We start from the raw sequence: 17,782 nt of genomic DNA on the forward strand, positions 1-17,782 counted from the left end.
ACGGTAGACTGGGGTAAATAAGAGTAGACCGGGATAAATACGGTAGATCGGGGTAAATACGGTAGAACGCGGTAACTGCGGTAGACCGGGGTAAATGCCCCTCCAGGCGGACACCCTTTGAGCAATACTTGCGACTCCCTGCCTCCACTTCCTCATCCTCATCCAGCCCTGCTCTCCATACCTGCTGCTTCCACTCAGGACTGATACTCCGGCAGTATTTCCACACCATGTTCTTTATGCACAACTCCCGGAGAAGCTCTGAGGCCTGAGGGGAAGAGTGAGGTCAGAACTCCTGGACACCCTGGGCCCTTCCCTCTGAAGACATCGAACATATGCTACTCCAGCCTTTGGATAAGCAACGCCCCCTCCATCTGGAGACGCTTCCAGTCAAGAGACCTCACTCGGCAGGGCGCGGTGGCTCACGCCTGGAATCCCAGCACTTTGGGAGGCGAAGGTGGGTGGATCACCTGAGGTCAGGAGTTCAAGACCAGCCTGGCCAACAGGGTGAAACACCGTCTCAAATAAATCAGCCGGCGTAGTGGCGGGCGCCTGTAATCCCAGCTACTCAGGAGGCTGAGGCAGGAGAATCGCTTGAACCCGGGAGGCGGAGGTTGCAGTGAACCGAGATCGCACCACTCCCTGGGCGAAAGTGTGAGACTCCATCTCAAAAAAAAAAAGAGACCTTACTTTTCACTGCTCAGATCTGGTCTGGGCCCTCCGTGAGCCCTCCCTGACCGATCCTTTGGCCCCGAGAAATCAGACCCTTCTGCTGTGTACTTTGATGGTCCCTCACTTGGCAGGGGGTGCCCACAGACCTCACGCAGGGCAGGTGGGGGTGTGGGCCACGAGGTGTCCAGGACATTCCGGGGCAGCTGTCGCCTCAGGTTTAGCAAAAAAGAGGTGCGCACATGGTCCAGGAAGAAGGCGTTCTCGGGGCAGCGGGGGGCGTGGCGCAGGATGAAGCCTCGGATGAGCCTGGGGTGGGGGCCAGACAGGGTTGGGGGTGAGGGGCCTGGCGGTGAACCCCCCCCACGCCCTGCTCTGCAGCCCCCACAAGGCACCCGGGCGCTCACCGCCGGATGGTCTGCGCCGCCCACTTCCTCTTGGCTGCCTTCCTCCGGCCCAGTGTTCCACGCCACCACGACTGGATGCAGATGGCTGTCGTGGGACCACAGATGGCTGACCTCTATCTTCTTACCATGGTGGGCCCCCCGGCCCCAGACCCCGCCCCTCCTGGACACCCATGGGCCCTCGAACCTGATCTCTTCACCCGGAGGAATTTCTGCCGCCAGTGAAAGCCCCTCCAGGCAGCTTGGATCTTTGTGGCTGCGGTTAGGAAAGAAAGGCAATTGGCCAGAGCGCGGGGAGCCAGCTGGGAGCCTGGTGCCGTCTGCGCTCCATGAGTGGCATGAATGGGAGAGTGGCTGAAGGAACCAGCGAGCAGGAGGAGAGTGGTGAAGAAGAATGAATGTGGGGACTGCCCGGAAAACGGGGGCGGCGGGTGGGATGGTGGGCGTGGGGCTGGAGGTGGTGTGGGGGGAGCTTCAAGTCGGCCAGTGGACTCCCTGGAGAAGGACTCCCTGGAGCTGGGCGTGGGGCTGGAGCTGATAGAGAGGGGTGGACTCCCTGGAGAAGGAGCCCAAGGGAGTGACTTCCCTGCTTCCCAGAAGGGACCCCATGCAGCAGGAAGGATAGGCCTCTCTCTCACCCAGGCTCTGCCGCCGGACCTCCAGGGCATCCTCTGTGGCAAACAGGGTCTTGGGGAAGCGGATGAAGATCTTGGTCCTGGGAGAGCAGCAGTGATCAGCCCAGGGTTGCCACTCCCATTCCCTGCAGGGACCCGGCACAGACACTACCCACCTGCCCATCTTGTACTCTTCTGGCTTGTAGCCCAGGTGTCGGACCAGCACAGCCACCCCATCCTGCAGCCGTCCTGCCCACGTGGGCCATGTCTCTGGGCACAGTGACTTGTACCTGGGGACAGGAGGGGCAGGAATGCACGCGGCCCCCACCCCAGTCAGCAGCCTGCCCTGGGGACCCGAATCAGCTTTCTCTGGGCACCTGCTGGGTGCTCCCACTGACTCCTTCACAGCTAGCAGGAGGCTCACTCGGTCACTGCCCCCATTTTAAAGATGAAGAAACCGTTCCTATCTACCTAAGGCCAAGTAACTAGAAAGTGGCAGAGATGGAATTCACGGTTTGACCCCCCAGACCCCTGACTCAGAAGAACCACAAAGCTGCTCCACCCTTTCGGAGCCCCTTGGAAGCTGCCCTACAAGGCTTGCTGTCTGCCTCTGGTGCCCGGCACGTGGACGGAGGCCTCCTGTACCCCTGACCGGGTGCTCCTGGAGGGCACGGCCTAGGGGAGCCGGGTATTCTTTCCACCCAGCTTCATGTCAGGTCCGCAGCCACAAGGGCCTCCACCAAGGGCAGCCCAGGGCCTCCGCATCCGCATTTCTAAAATGGGGCCGAGAACCCTTGTCTGCCCTCATGGGACCTAGGGGCTCCTACCCTCCCGCCCCCCTTCCCTGGCACCGAGCCGGACCTGCCCCCACCTTTGCAGGAAAGCTTCGTATTTGCGGCGATAGGCAAAGCCGGCTCTGCGCACGCGCAGGTTCTCCATCAGCCCCAGGTACTTCACCTGGTGCCGGATCAGCACCTCGTCAAAGCGGCCTGGGGTAGGGGAGCGCCGTGGTCAGCGGGCTGGCGCTGACAGCCTGTCTCCTGCAGGGGAGGCCCAGCCCCGAAGTCCCCCGTGCGAGGGGCGTACCGGGCTGTTTGGCATCATTAGGCTTGATGCAGCGGACGTAGGCGGGCTCCTTAGACTGCAGGATCTCCACCAGCTGCAGGAGGCTCATCTTGAACTGGGTGGCGACCTGGTGAGCCAAGAGGCATGGAAGGTTGGCCGGAGCTGGGCTAAAGCTGCTGGCCCCAGCAGCGAGTACCCCACTCCCCCGGCTGGTGAGGCGAGCAGCAGCCCGATTCTGCCTGGTCCTTATTCCTCCCACCACACCTTCCTCGCTGCAGAGGAGGTGGCCAGACTCCACCCCTTACCCCTCTTGCGGGGCGAGAGACCTCAGTCTACGAGCCTCACTCCAGCCTAAAACTCCTGCTCAGGTCTCCCAGCAACCTCAATGCTACACCTCCCTTTAGTGGCCCTTCTTTTTCTTTCTAGAACTTCAGGGCTGCGTTCCTAAACAGCGTGTCCCATGCTACACGTTCAGCTATTATCTGCGTATGCTGCTCTGCGGGACCTGGAAGGATCTCAGGCCTGGCGGAGGAACACACTCCTTGGCAAAGACTCACAATCCCGTGTGTTCCGAGAGTAGCAGGTGTATGCCTGTGGGTTCTGAGAGCCCCACAAAGGGACAACTCATCCAGTCTGAGGGGTAGGGGGCACCAGGTGACGTCTTCTGGAAATGACGCTCTGCTGAGCTTTAAAGGATAAGGGAGAGGGGCGGGTGCAGTGGCTACAGGAAGCTGCTAAGTACTCTGGCAAGATCCAGTGGCTGTCCAGTGGCTGGACGAGGGAGACGAGAGAAAAGAACTAGGGGGCCGGGGCCAGGGCTGGGCGCGGTGGCTCACGCCTATAATCCCAGCACTTTGGGAGGCCGAGGCGGGCGGATCACCTGAGGTCAGGACTTTAAGACTAGCCTGGCCAACATGGTGAAACCCCATCTCTACAAAAATAAAAAAATTAGCCGGGCACGATGGCGGATACCTGTAATTCCAGCTACTCGGGAGTGTGAAGTGGGAGAAAGGCGTGAACCCAGGAGGCAGAGGTTGTAGTGAGCCGAGATCACGCCACTGCACTCCAGCCTGGGCGACAGAGCGAGACTCCGTCTCAAAAAAAAAAACAAAGAACCAGGGATGACACCCAGGTTTCTGGCCTGGGGGACTGGGTGAGTAATCCCTGTCTTGAGTTAGGGAGAGAAGGAGAAAGCCTGGAGGGGCAGACCAAGGGCCCATTTGTTATAGACTAATGGGATCTAGGGTGCCTGGGGCCATCTAGGGGAAGAGGATGAGATACACGAGTCTGTGGCTTGTTGGAGAGGCCTAGGCGGGAGGGTGTGTAGCTATCCTCAGCAGGGAGACGCTAGGGCCAGGAGGATGTGGCACTTCGGGGGAGGGTGGGGTGGACAGCAGCAGCGGGCAGGGGTGCAGGGAGCCAGACCCCAGGCAGCATGTCACCTGCATGCCCTCCCTGCCAGGCAGTCTGGCTTCCACCTCGCTATGGACTCACTGACCTCACTCTTCTGGGGCTCCCCTGACCCTCTTTTTGCCAAGCCCAACAGCCGTACCTCCGCCTCCAGCTCACTGGAGCTCTCCCTGCATCTGGCACCCTGGCCACGCCTGCCTTTCCCGGTCCTTCTCCTTGATGCCATCGCTTTCCCGTTCACCTCATGGCCTTTTTAGACTCTCTGTGTCTGGATTGGGCCCTCACTATAGGTTCACCTGACATTCCCAAGTCATCTCCAATGCTTCCTCGTCCAGGGAGCCTCCCCAACCCCTCACCCCTTCCGCCCTGTCAGGCTGTTTGCTGTTCCGTCTTCTAAGTTTGCAAAGCACCCTGTGCACGTTGCTGCAGGCACACCCACTCATTGTGGTAACTCAGTGCCTGGCAGCGTCTGCTATAAATGTCTGTTGAGTGGGTGGACACATGACAGCAGCCACACAGAGGCAGCTGCCAACATGTGGGCACCCATAGAGAGACGTACACAAGGATTCCCCTACAGACACAGCCCACACTGAAGACACACGGCTCCACTATAGACACAGCACACACACACACAAGTAGGCAAACAGGGACGGGTGTGGTGCCTTACACCGGTAATCCTACCACTTTGGGAGGCTGAGGCAGGTGGATCACCTGAGGTCAGGAGTTTGAGACCAGCCAGGCCAACATGGTGAAACCCCATCTCTACTAAAAATACAAAAAATTAGCCGAGTGTGGTGGCAGGCGCCTGTAATCTCAGCTACTCAGGAGGATGAGGCAGGAGAATAGCTTGAACCCGGGAGGTGGAGGTTGCAGTGAGCCAAGATTGTGCCACTGCACTCCAGCCTGGACAACAGAGCAAAGCTCTGTCTCAAAAAAAAAAAAAAAAAAAGTAGGCAAAGAGGCACCTAAAGCAGCCCCCTACAGACACCTGCAGATGTGTGCACAGGCTCCAACACACATTCACACGCACACTGCCAGCTCCCAGGCTCACACAGGCCCTCATGCACACTCAGGCGCACGCACCCCCGCGCCCGGTCCCGCCACCTCCTCACCGTCTCTGGCCGCTTCTTGTCACTGAGCTCGCTCCGGTCGAAGCACTGGCTCATAATGGGATTCTTCGAGCTACACATGGTCTGTGTGGGCAGAGCTGGGGTCAGGGTGGGACACAGGGACAGGCAGGACAGGCTCCTGGACACAGGTGCAGAGCTGTGGGCTATCCCCACCCCCATCCTGGCCTCCCTGGGTCCGCCTCACCTCCTTAAGGTTCCGGAAGAGAAGATCATTGTTTTTGTCCAGAAACCCTGGGAGGGGAGAACAGATGTGAGGTGAGACAGAGCCTCCCCGCAGGCCCCTGTGGGGACACAGCCCCAGGATCCTCACCGGTCACGCTGTAGGTCACCTCCCCAGCATAGTGCAGAAGGCGGAATTCCCCTCGGCCCAGAGATTTCCTGGTCCGCTGGTCAGCCAGCTTGTGCCTGGGGGTGACAGGGAAGAAGCTGCAGATGGCTGCCAGGCTGAGCCAAGCCCTCTGCCTGCTGAAAGGGCCTCAGGAGCAGGAACCAGCTGCCCAGGTGCACCCCAGGCCGGGCATAGTGGCTCACGGCTGTAATCCCAGCAGTTTGGGAGGCCGAGGCGGGTAGATCACTAAGTCAGTAGTTCGAGACCAGCTTGGCCAACATGGTGAAACCCTGTCTCCACTAAAAATACAGAAATTAGCCAGGCTTGGTGGCGGGTGCCTGTAGTCCCAGCTACTTGGGAGGCTGACGAACGAGAATCGCTTGAACCTGGGAGGCGGAGGTTGCAGTGAGCTGAGATCGCGCCACTACACTCCAGCCTGGGTGAGAGCAAGATTCCTTCTCAAAAAAAAAAAAAGAGCAGGTGTACCCCAGGGCTGGGTCACTGAGGCAGGCCAGGCAGGGCCAGTGGCCTCCCTGCTCAGAGCAGACCACGGAGTGTCAGAGACGCAGATGGCCTCGACCAGGGCCACACAGTGCTAGGACCGGGACCTGGGCCTCCTGACGGCCAGGGCACGCTGCAGGGAGGGCAACTCTCGTTGCTTCTGGCCGCTGCGGGCTCTGCTCAGAAGGGGTGGTGAGCTGCCCACTACTTTTCAGAATGGAATCTGCTGCCCCAAGAGGGCACTTAAGTCTTAGGCGTGTTTATACCCTTTCACCCATTTGCTACTTTTAAGAACTATTTCAAGCAGCTAACCAGAGACACAGACAAAGACTGAAGGCTCGGAGATGTTTGTGGCAGCCTTGTGATTCCAGCAGAAACCCGGGAGGCTGGCCAGGGCCCCCGAAGGGCTGGGTGAGAGAGGGGAGTATCTGTGGGTCAGAACTGCTCCAGGAAGCGTTCTGAGGAAAATGTTCTGTTTGATGATACAGGAAAATGCACAGGATATAGCATTACCCTGAGCCTCATACACAAGAAGTTCTCGACTATGAAAAAAACCGCATAGAAAAAGGCAGGAGGGAAACGCCTCACACAGTGAACAGCCACGGCCTTTTGGCGACAGGATCACAGGTGGCTTTTGTGCACGTTCCAGCTTTGCTCTAATGAGCAATATTATTTTTATAATCAGAAACAAGTTTTTAGTATTTATTATTTAATGAATCAGGCAGCCCCTAAACCCGAATAGATTCAGAGAGACTCCTAGAAACAAGTCTTTTTTTTTTTTTTTGAGACGGAGTCTCGCTCTGTCATCCAGGCAGGAGTGCAGTGGCGCCATCTCAGCTCACTGGAAGCTCCGCCTCCCGGGTTCAAGCAACTCTCCTGGCTCCCGAGTAGCTGGAATTATAGATGCCCACGACCACGCCTGGCTAATTTTTGTAGTTTTAATAGAGACGGGGTTTCACCACGTTGGCCAGGCTGGTCTCGAATTCCTGACCTCAAGTGATCTGCCCACCTAGGCCTCCCACAGGGTCGGGATGACAGGCGTGAGCCACCACGCCCATCCAGAAACAAATTTTCAATATATTATTATGCAAAAAATACTCATGGCTTTGGCATTCAACAGCCCTGGGACCGACCCCAGCTCGGCAACCCAGATGAGAGCTAACTTTGGGGAAATGACTTCGCCTCTTGGAGTCTCAGTGAGAAAACACCAAGAACCCCTCAAGGAGCGGCTGCAGGTGAAGCGACGACGTGCACAGCATGCGTGAGACCGCGCTGGACAGAGGCGTTTGTTCCTGTTCCTACGTCTCCCCACTTCAGAGGATTCCTTCAATAAAAAGCAATTTCCAAAAAAGGAAGATGAAAAATCCTAGCAAATTTCATTCTCAAAAAAGAATAGGGAAGAAGCTAGGCTACTAGTGTCTTGTTGTTTGTTTTTTTTTTTTTTTGGGTTGAAGTCTCACTCTGTCGCTCAGGCTGGAGGGCAATGGCGTGATCTCGGCTCACTGCAACCTCCACCTCCCCAGCTCGAGCGATTCTCCCACCTCAGCCTCCCGAGTAGCTGGGATTATAGGCACCTGCCACCACACCCAGCTAATTTTTGCATTTTTAGTAGAGACTGGGTTTCACCATGTTGCCCAGGCTCGTTTTGAACTCCTGACCTAAGGTGATCCACCCGCCTCAGCCTCCCAAAGTGGTAGGATTACAGGCGTGAGCCACTGCACCCGGCCTTCTTTCTCTTTTTTAAAAAATTAATTTATTTATTTTTCTCCTTTTTTTTTTTCTGAGATGGAGTTTCGCTCTTGTCACCCAGGCTGGAGTGCAGTGGCGCAATCTTGGCTCACTGAAACCTCCACCTCCCAGGTTCAAGCGATTCTCCTGCCTCAGCCTCCCAAGTAGCTGGGACTACAGGCGCCTGCCACCACACCCAGCTGATCTTATATTTTTAGTAGAGATGAGGTTTCACCATGTTGGCTAGACTAGTCTTGAACTCCTGACCTCAAATGATCCGCCCACCTTGGCCTCCCAAAGTGCTGGGATTACAGGCGTGGGCTACCGCGTCCGGCTGTTTTTTTCACTTTTTGAGATAGGATCTCGCTCTCTAGCCCAGGCTGGAGTGCAGTGGGTTGATCCTAGCTCACTGCAGCCTCAAAACTCCAGGGCTCAAGTGATGCTCTCGCCCCAGCCTTCTGCATAGATGGGACTCCAGGCGTGTCAGCGTGCCTGGCTAAGCTTCTTGGTTTCTGGACACAAGTGAGGGGTCCTTAACTCAGCACCTTCTCTGGTCACGTCCTTGCGGCTGGTGTTTTGTGATGGTGGAGGGACTCCTGCACCCCTCAGGCTCTGCTGCAAGTGAGTCCTCGCCCCCAGCAGCCCCGCAGCCCCACTCACGTCAGGAAGTGTGGATGGTGCTTGACAGTATCCTCCAGCTTCTCCAGGAAGGTCAGATCCGTGGCCTCCCCAGGGCGCAGACACTCCTCATCCTGGGGGGTGTGGCACAGGGGGAGGGACGTATGGGGGACAGGCCAGAGCGCACAGAGGATTGGGGTCACCGTGCTGGGAGGCACAGACACAGGGGAGGGGCAGATCACAGGGAGCCTCCACAGAGAGCTTCCAACTGGGGTGGCACCTCCCTCCATCCTCCATTCACAGCCCTGCTCTGTCTCTACTCAGCCCCAAACTCTGGCCCTCTGTGGACCAGCCTGGAGGGAAGGGAGAAGGGGGACATCCTCCCAACCAGCCTCCAGCACGAGGCCTTGGAGGCGCAGAGGACTCACCAAAATCGAGATGATGCCCTTAAACTTCTCCTCCACCAGATCACAGATGATTTTGTTGTTGAAATACTGGACGGGCTCCCACTGAGGGGCAGAAGGGAAGGAAGGCATCACTGTGGGGTCCTGGCACCCTCTCCCAGGGGCCCCGATACCCAGGCTCCCTGTGGCCCACGGAGAGTGCCCTCAGGCTAGCACACACCGCGATGCCCTCTGCCTCGTACTCCTCCTGCTCCGACTTGAGCGTGAGCTCGATGAAGAGCTGCTGCAGCTTCTCGTTGCAGTAATTGATGCAGAACTGCTCAAAGCTGTAAGGAAGGAGAAGAGCCTGCAGTGGCTCAGCGGGGACACAGGACCAGGAGAGGGGAAAAGCTGGACGAGGCCTCTGAGCACAGGAGGTGAGAAACACAGAGACAGCCCCTGGCTGGCTGGGGAGTCACAGGGCAGGAATGAGAGGCTGGGGGACAGAAGACAGGGAGCAGGACAGGAGACCGGAAGGAGAGACGGTGGGGGGAAAGATGGCACTGACCTGTTATGCTGAAACACTTCAAAGCCATAAATATCCAGGAGCCCGAGAACCGTGGTGCTCCGCCAGCTGGGGCTCTCCGCATCCTAGGGCGGTCATTCAACCGAAGGTGTGGGCCCCCTGCGTGTGCCAGCCCCACCCCGCAGCCCCCCCGCCTCGCCAACAGCCCTCCCTCCTGCCTCAGGAGCAGTGTGGACCGAGCCCTCACCTTGGAGGCCAGCGACCTGTTGATCTTCCCGACAAGCCAGGTAAAAGTGCGGCTGTACACAGCCTTGGCGAGGGCGTCTCGCGCGTACGCGGCCTGCTCCAGGTTCAGCGGGCTCAGGAGCTGTGGACGCAGCGTGAGGCAAGGAGATGAATGCCACAGAGCCTGTGCATCCCACCTGCCCCCAGGCTCAGACAGACCAGGAAGCCGTCACCACTCTGCACTCCCAGCTCCAGCGAGCCTGCGGCACGGGCGAGCCTGCGGCACGGGCGAGCCTGCGGCACGGGCGAGCCTGCGGTATGGGGAGGGGTGCTGGTAGTGGGACCTCAGGGAGGACAGGTGGCCACCCCAGAGGAAAGGTGGTAGAGGGACAGGAGGCCTCATTCCTGAGGTGGGAGTCCGGTTCCAGCCAGACTGTCACTCTCTTCTTATGAGACCCTGGCCAGCTCCCTGTGCTGCTTCTTTTTTTTGAGACAGAGTCTAGCTCTGTTGCTGCGATCTCGGCTCACTGCAACCTCCACCTCCCGGGTTCAAGCGATTCTCCTGCCTCAGCCTCCCAAGTAGCTGGGATTACAGGCGCCTGCCACCACGCCCGGCTAATTTTTGTATTCTTAGATGGGGTTTCACCATGTTGGCCAAGATGGTCTCGAACTCCTGACCTCAGGTGACCCGCCCACCTCGGGCTCCCCAAGTGCTGGGGTTACAGGCGTGAGCCACTGCGCCCGGCTCTCACTCTGCTTCTCTGAGCAGCCTTCCTTCTGTCCCTCCAGCATTGCTGAGGGAACCAGGCAAAGGGGAGTGACGGGAGTAGGGGCTGCCTTGGAACACCTGCCCCTCCACACCCGAGGGCAAGGGCCCAGCCTCACCTCCTCCCCCTTGGCGATGATCTTCCTGTGTGTCAGGGCTTCTCGCAGCGTCGAGCCTTCCACACTGAGGAGCTGCCAAGGGCAGGCGAGGATGCGGTGAGGGTGCACCCCCAGCCCCCGCTGTCCTCCCCTCACCCTCTGCCCACCCTGCTCACCCTGGTCAGATACTTGAGCTGGTTCTCGGTGGTGACCTGGGCATTGCTCTCCTCGTCAGCAGCAAAGTGGATGTTGCCCAAATGAAGGACGCTGGCCACGATGCTCAGCAGGTCCTGGGGGAGCGGGCCGGGGGCAGGAGGGGGTGAGAGGGGCCAGAGAGCCCTAAGAGGGCAACTAGCAGATGGCCATGCAGGGGTGGGTGGTGAAGTGTAGGAGAGGAGAAGGGGCTGGAAGTAGGAATGGGTGTTAAAGGTGGAAGGTGATTCTGGGGGTGGGCTGGGCACAGTGGCTCACGCCTGTAATCCCAGCACTTTAGGAGGCTGAGGCGGGAGGATCACCTGAGGTCAGGAGTTCGAGACCAGCCTGGCCAACATGGCAAAACCCCATCTTTACTAAAAATACAAAAATTAGCCAGTTGTGGTGACAGGTGTCTGTAATCCCAACTACTCAGGAGGCTGAGGCATGAGAATCACTTTAACCTGGGAGGCAGAGGTTGCAATGAGCTGAGATCACACCACTGTACTCCAGCCTGGGTGAAAGAGCGAGACTCCATCTCAAAAAAAAAAAAAAAAAAAAAAAAAAAAAAAGGAGCCAGACGCAATGGCTCACACCTGTAATCCCAGCACTTTGAGAGGCTGAGGCAGGTGGATCACTTGAGGTCAGGAGTTCGAGACCACCCTGGCCAACATGGTGAAATTCCGTCTCTACTAAAACTACAAAAAATTAGCTGGGCGTGGTGGCGGGCGCCTGTAATCCCAGCTACTCAGGAGGCTGAGGCAGGAGAATTGCTTGAACCCGGGAGGCGGAGGTTGCAGTGAGCCGAGATTACACCACTGCACTCCAGCCTGGGCAACAAGAATGAAACTCCGTCTCAAAAAAAAAAAAAAAAAAAAGGTGATTTTGGGGGTGTGACAGGAGGAAAGGGAGGGTCCCGGAAGAAGCCTCACCTCCACTTCATCCTCGGTGAAATCAATGACTGTCAGAGCCTTCCTGACAACCTTCCAGTCACTCTTGTCGTTGATGGAGGAGACTTTGGCACACTGGCCCTGGAGGAAGGGCACAGCTGGGTTGCCAGCCCTGGCACCGGATCCCTGGGTGGCACCTGCCCTGCCTGCCAGCCACTCACCTTCACCAGGTACAGGTAGCTCTGGGGGTTCCGTTCCAAGCCCAGCCTGCGAAGAGTCTCCTCCTCACCCCCCTCCAGCAGCTGGTAGAAGATGTGGAAGTTCCGCTCCCCGTGATTCTGGTGCACCACTCGTGACTTTTCCAGGAGGTAACTGAGGATATGGCCACCCACGGGGGCACCCTGTGGGCAGGGCAGGGCATGAGGCCGGGTCAGGGGGACTGGAAAAAGAGCCCACCTGCCCCTCTTCTCTCCTGAACTCCTGGGCTTTGGCAGCCAGAACTGGGCGCCAATTCCAGCCCTGCCACCAGCTGTGTGAGCTCAGGCACGCCACCCACGCTGGACTCAGTTACTTCATCTAGGAAATGGGGAGATTCAACTCCATTGACCTGGCAGCTCCACCTGGATGCCTGACAGGCATCGCAAATTCAACAGTCCTGAAGCTGAACACCGGACCTTCTCCCTCTTCAAACGAGCTCCTGTTAGGGTCTGCCCACCTTGGTCAGTGGGGACTACATCCTTCTCGTTGTTCAAGCCAAGGACTTGGCATTCCTCCTGAAAGCCTGTATTTCTCCATACCCTACATCCAATCAGGCAGCTGATCCTGCTGCCTTAACCTTTAAAACATCCAGAATCCAATCACTGCTCGCCACTTCCACTGCACCACACTGGTCTGAGCCACTGTCACCTGTCACCTACACGATGACATCAGCCTCCTAACCGGTTTCCCTGCTTAGCCTGGTTCCCCCACCATCTATTCATCTACTCCCAATCTCCTAGTGAAGCGGCCAAAGTCTTTTTTTTTATTTTTTATTTTTGGAGACAGGGTCTTGCTCTTTCACCCACGCTAGAGTGCCGTAGTGCAATCACAGTTCACTGCAGCCTCGAATTCCCAGGGCCAGGCTGGAGTGCAGTGGCGCGATCTCGGCTCACTGCAACCTCCGCCTCCCGGGTTCAAGTGCTCCTCCTGCCTCAGCCTCCTGAGTAGCTGGGACAACAGGCACACACCACCATGCCTGGCTAATTTTTGTATTTTCAGTAGAGACAGGGTTTCATCATGTTGGCCAGGCTGGTCTTGAACTCCCGACCTCACGTGATCCACCGGCCCCAACCTCCCAAAGTGCTCAGGTTACAGGCATGAGCCACCGCACCCAGCCTGACAACTCCCCTTTTACTCAGTTTAAAAAAAAAAAAAAAAAAGTTCTTGCAACAACCCAAAAGGGCCTGCACCGTGTAGCCTCTCTCTGTTCCCAGGCCCCTGCTCTCTTCTCTGGCGGCTGCGGCCTCCGTGCTGTCCTGGAACACTTCCAGCACCCTCGTATCTTAGGCCTTTGTCCTGGCCCTTCCCGCTGCCTGGACAGGCACCTGCACAGCCCGCTCCTCTGTCTCCATTAAGCCATTATTTTCAATTTTTTTTTAGAGACAGGGTCTCACTCCGTAGCCCAAGCTGGAGTACAGTGGCATGATCATAGCTTAGAGTAACCTTGGACTCCTGGCCTCAAGTGATCCTCCTGCCTCAGCCTCCAGAGTAGCTGGGACAACAGACATGTGCCACCCTACCCAGCTGTCAAGACTTTATTAAAATGCCACTTTCTCAATGAGGCCTACCCTAATACGACCGCACCTGCCCCCAACTCCTTACTGCATTTTATTTTCTGCCACAGCCTCAATTTCCCTGTTTATTGTTTATCACCCTGGAAGGCAGGATTTTTGTTTGCTTTGTTTGACTGCTGGAATTCCAGCACCTGGAATAGTCCCTGGTACCTAGCAGGTGCTTAACACACGAAGAGTCTACTGAATGGGAATCCTCACGACACACACATCCATGGTACCTTGAAGTCAAACTGCACATCCATGTACTTCCCGAACCTGCTGGAGTTGTCGTTCCGGAGGGTCTTGGCATTTCCAAAGGCCTAGGAGTGGACGGGGGGTATGAGGGACACCTGGCACTCTCCCCCTGCCCTCCCCACCCCGCCTTGTAGCTACTGCTGCCCCTGCCCTCCCGCACTGGCCTTTTCTCCCTGATCCTCCCCTCCCGCACTGGCCTTCTCTCCCTGCCCCTGCCCTCCCGCACTGGGCTTCTCTCCCTGCCTCTGCCCTCCCGCACTGGCCTTCTCTCCCTGCCTCTGCCCTCCTGCACTGGCCTTCTCTCCCTGCCCTCACCTCCAGCACCGGGTTACTCTGCAGCAGCCGGTCCCGCACAGCACCTCCACGCTCGGGGGCTGGGCAAGTCTCTGCATAGAATTGCAGCAGCCTCTTGGTGGCCTCGGTCTTGCCTGCCCCGCTCTCCCCAGAGATCATCACAGCCTGGTCCCGACGCTCCGTACGCAGTGCTCGGTACACAGTGTCGGCCACGGCAAACCTGGGGCAGAGGCTCGTCAGGGAGTTTGGGGAGGGGGGGGCCAAGCGGAGCCCCACGGGAGTCCCGCTCCCACATCTGGGTGGAGTCCTCTCGTGGGTGGGAGTTGAATACACCCTTGAGGATGGTGACTGGGGGTCCCTCGCAGGTGTGGGCCACGGGAGATCCGTCACAGCTGAGAATGGGCGTCACTGCCAGCGGGAGGACTGAGAGGATCTCACAGGTGGGAGTCTGGAGGTCACTTAGGTGGAGGCTGGAGTCACTCACGGATAGGGCTGGGGGGTCTTCGCAGGTGGGGTTCAGAGGTCACTAAGATTGGGGGGCCACTCCCAGTTGGGGAATAAGTCATGGGTGTGAGTCGGGGTAGGGACTGAGTCCCACCCAGATGGAACTGAGTTGCGACATTCATCTCTGGTCACTGGGGGGTGAGAAACTGTGGGATTCCTCACAGATGTGGCGCAGGAGGCCAGGATCATTTTAGAGTAAGGGTTGGGCGGGGTCACCTCAGATGGAGACAGAGGGGTTGCTCCCGGAGGAGCTGGGGTCACTCACAGGTGAGGGGGCACCTCATAGAAGCTGACGCCACGGTAACGCTCCATATGCTGCCGGCTGTAGATCTGCAGGTCCCGGTAGGGGTTGACAGAGACCAGGACGGGGCCAATGTAGGTCTGGGGTGGGGAGAAGAGGGTCAAAAGTTTATCCCAGGCCAGGTGCGATGGCTCACGCCTGTAATCCCAGCACTTTGGGAGGCCAAGGTGGGCGGATCACCTGAGGTCGGGAGTTCGAAACCAACCTGACCAACATGGAGAAACCCGTCTCTACTAAAAATACAAAATTAGCCGGGCGTGGTGGTGCACGCTTGTAATCCTAGCTACTCGGGAGGCTGAGGCAGGAAAATTGCTTGAACCCGGGAGGAAGAGGTTGCAGTGAGCTGAGATCGCGCCACTGCACTCCAGCCTGGGCAACAAGAGTGAAACTCTGTCTCAAAAAAAAAAAAAAAAGTTTATCCTGGTGACCCCTGGTGTCTCTTTCCCCTCCGCCTGCCCGTGTCTGTGACCCCAGCATCCCTGCCGTCTCCCCACAAGGGCCTCACATAGATGAGGTTCTCCCGAAATCGCCGCCGCAGGTTCTCGATGAAGGCGGCCTCGCTGGTGAAGTTCTCCAGCAGCACGAAATCCTGCACCCCCACCCGGTCACGGGCGGTCAGCGCACTCTCCATGGTCACCCGAACCCCGTCACTGCCCAGGGCCTGTAGAGAACGGACCACAGAAGAGGGTCAGAGTCATCGGGGGCGGGGCAAGGCCACTTCTCCACTGCGCCTGGGGGACTGAGAGGGAACGTAGGGGCTTGTGAACTCAGGGCTGGACACAGGACATGAGCATGACGGGTGCTGAGGGCCTGGGCATGGTGGGCCGGGTGTGGAAAGCCGGGTGTGGAGGGCCCGGGTCCCGGTGTGGCAGCACAGGGATCACCGAGGCTGCGGGTACAGAACAGAGACAACATGAACCACTTGCGACTCGGACACAGGGCACGGACGCTGGCAGGACCAGAGGGCAGAACCCGGGAGGTGCTGGTTTTGGGTGGAGAAAGGGGGGGGGTCACAAGAAGGAACTCCTTGAAACAGCAGAAAGACTGCTCTGTTGAGCTTGGACCAATCCCCTCCTCTCTCTGGGTTCCTTCCTTCTCAAGGAGGAGGAGTTGAGTTAGACCAGGTGACCTCAGGTCCCTTAGCTCTGAGCCACGTGTGACAGGTGCTTTGGAGGACAAATGGCTCGGTCAATTCTGCAGGCAGGGTGGGGCCGTCTCTCCCACACAGGCCCACCCGCACCTCCACGGGTAGAGCGTCTAGCACCAGGCAAAAGGTTACTCCCAGACTACACCAGAGGGATTCCCCCAGACGGCCTCCCACCCCAGCTGGGCTCAGCCACCCACTCCGGAACGGGGGGGTTGGGCGGGGCCCTCCCTCGCATGGCTGGGGCCACTCCCTTTCCTCCAGCTGCTGGGCTCCCCAGGCACCTCCTCCACTGAGAGTCCTGAGAAGCCTCAGGGGATGGGGGTTTACCATGGAAAGCCCAGCTGCCTCTGGGTCCTACTGGAGGGTCGAGGGTGGTACAGGCTCAGCAAGACCCTCGCCCCACAACCAGGGCTGAGATGGATCCCTCTTCAAACAGGGTCTCAGGGCTCCAAAAAATGGACACCCAGAGTATCCAGGGTCAGAGAAGAACAAGGTGGTGGTGATTGGGGGTGGATCCCAAAGGGGCCGCCGGTGTCCTCTGACCACGAAAGGCCCAGATTTCTGGCCTGGAGCGTCACTCAGGGCCGGGCCGGGGGGCCTGCCCCTCCCAGGCTTGTCCTCACCGCCCCGCTCCAATCCCGCGCCGAAGCGGCTGCCAAATCCAGCCGCGGTCCCCGCCCCCTCGCCCTCGGGTCAGGGGTCTTCACGTTCTCAGGCGTCCCCGGCAGCTCCTCATCCGGCCCCGGGTCCGAGCGTCCCGCGCGGCCCTCCCCGCCTCGGCCTCCTCCTCCCCCTGCAACTTCCCGGGACGTTTTTCCACCCGGAATTCCTGGGCCGCGCCCGCTTCCTGGCAAGGCCGAGGCGACGCCGCGAGGTGGGGAGGGGCACCCGGGACCCCCCGCCCCGCCCTGCCGCCCCCCGGCTCACCGACGCCCGGTAGCGCATCCTGCACGGCCGGCCTGGCGCCCGCTCCGCTCCCGCGCTCTGGGTCCCGGGCTCGGCGGCGGCGTCAGCGAGGGAGGGCCCGCCCCCCGCCCCGCCCCGCCCCGGGCCCCTGAAGCGCGGGGCTTCCCCGGCCTCCCCCGCCTCCCGCGCGGCCGGGCTGGGGTCCCCTCCAGGTGGGGTTGGTGGAGGTGGGGGTGTCGGGGTGTCCGGGGGGGGTCCGCGGGCTGGGGGCGGGGCCGGGCGGGGCGGGCTCCGCCTGAGTCAGGTTTTCCAGGAGGGACGCCGTTGGCCCCAGGGTGGAGCCCGGAACCCGCGCGGCCGCCGCGTCTACACCGACCCGGAACTCACTTCCGGGCCTGGGACGACACTCCGCGGCGGGCCTGGGCGCTGGGCGGGCACCGAGGCCTGCGGGTCCCAGAGGAAGCGGGATTTTCCTCCCCCAACCTCCGAACTCGGGTCCCGGGAAAGTTAAAAATAGAACCAATGTCCAAATACGGCCGGCGCGCCAGGCGGGCGGAGCGTTCTCCGTGCGGGACGCCGTCCACCCACACGCGCCGGGGCCTGGCCCGAGCCTCGAACCCAGGAAGATCTTGGTTTTCCTCGTCAGCACGGAGCTCGCGCCGCAGGGACAGGGACGGCCACCGGGTGCCCTGGCCGAGCGCGCGGAGTCCCCGGCCCCTCTGGAGGGCTCAGTTCACCCTCTGGGAAATTCGCGTCCCCCCCGCCCACGGCATTTGGGACCCACAGCCTCTCCCCACCCGGGACACCCCACTAGCCTCTGGGCCCGGACCTCCTCCCTCCCTCCTTTTCTTTTTCTGTTTTTTTGACACGGGGTCTTGCCCTGGCTCCCAGGTTGGCGTTCAGTGGCGCGATCTCGGTTCACTGCAACCTCCGCCTCCCGGGTTCTAGTGATGTTCCTGTCTCAGCCTCCCGAGTAGCTGGGATTACAGGTGAGCACCACCACGCCCGGCTAATTTTTGT

The 17,782-nt window shown here is 59.2% G+C and overlaps 1 protein-coding gene across 8 annotated transcripts in view; it reads right to left on the reverse strand.

Annotated features, from left to right (window-relative positions):
- The window catches only part of MYO1C (myosin IC), a 29,664-nt gene that overhangs the window by 5,852 nt on the left and 6,030 nt on the right, over positions 1 to 17,782 (reverse strand). For 5 of the 8 annotated variants that reach the window (XM_054535987.2, XM_024235308.3, XM_063718375.1 and 2 more), the window contains exons 2-25: positions 15,215 to 15,370; positions 14,674 to 14,789; positions 13,926 to 14,124; positions 13,595 to 13,675; positions 11,766 to 11,945; positions 11,587 to 11,685; positions 10,639 to 10,752; positions 10,484 to 10,555; positions 9,621 to 9,740; positions 9,416 to 9,498; positions 9,089 to 9,194; positions 8,893 to 8,973; positions 8,507 to 8,598; positions 5,600 to 5,694; positions 5,474 to 5,520; positions 5,272 to 5,352; positions 2,771 to 2,876; positions 2,556 to 2,673; positions 1,861 to 1,974; positions 1,709 to 1,785; positions 1,258 to 1,326; positions 1,074 to 1,158; positions 816 to 975; positions 182 to 265 (exon numbers count right to left, since the gene is read on the reverse strand). In XM_054535987.2, coding sequence (XP_054391962.1) covers positions 182 to 265; positions 816 to 975; positions 1,074 to 1,158; positions 1,258 to 1,326; positions 1,709 to 1,785; positions 1,861 to 1,974; positions 2,556 to 2,673; positions 2,771 to 2,876; positions 5,272 to 5,352; positions 5,474 to 5,520; positions 5,600 to 5,694; positions 8,507 to 8,598; positions 8,893 to 8,973; positions 9,089 to 9,194; positions 9,416 to 9,498; positions 9,621 to 9,740; positions 10,484 to 10,555; positions 10,639 to 10,752; positions 11,587 to 11,685; positions 11,766 to 11,945; positions 13,595 to 13,675; positions 13,926 to 14,124; positions 14,674 to 14,789; positions 15,215 to 15,370 — 2,535 coding nt within the window. Of the gene's footprint in view, positions 1 to 181; positions 266 to 815; positions 976 to 1,073; positions 1,159 to 1,257; positions 1,327 to 1,708; positions 1,786 to 1,860; positions 1,975 to 2,555; positions 2,674 to 2,770; positions 2,877 to 5,271; positions 5,353 to 5,473; positions 5,521 to 5,599; positions 5,695 to 8,506; positions 8,599 to 8,892; positions 8,974 to 9,088; positions 9,195 to 9,415; positions 9,499 to 9,620; positions 9,741 to 10,483; positions 10,556 to 10,638; positions 10,753 to 11,586; positions 11,686 to 11,765; positions 11,946 to 13,594; positions 13,676 to 13,925; positions 14,125 to 14,673; positions 14,790 to 15,214; positions 15,371 to 16,479; positions 16,701 to 16,783; positions 16,940 to 17,782 lie in introns of those variants that run through there. The other 3 variants (XM_002826804.6, XM_063718372.1, XM_063718376.1) reach the window with 2 other exon arrangements.

This window comes from Pongo abelii, chromosome 19 (genome assembly GCF_028885655.2).
Source record: "Pongo abelii isolate AG06213 chromosome 19, NHGRI_mPonAbe1-v2.0_pri, whole genome shotgun sequence".
In the NCBI taxonomy this organism is placed as follows: Eukaryota; Metazoa; Chordata; class Mammalia; order Primates; family Hominidae; genus Pongo; species Pongo abelii.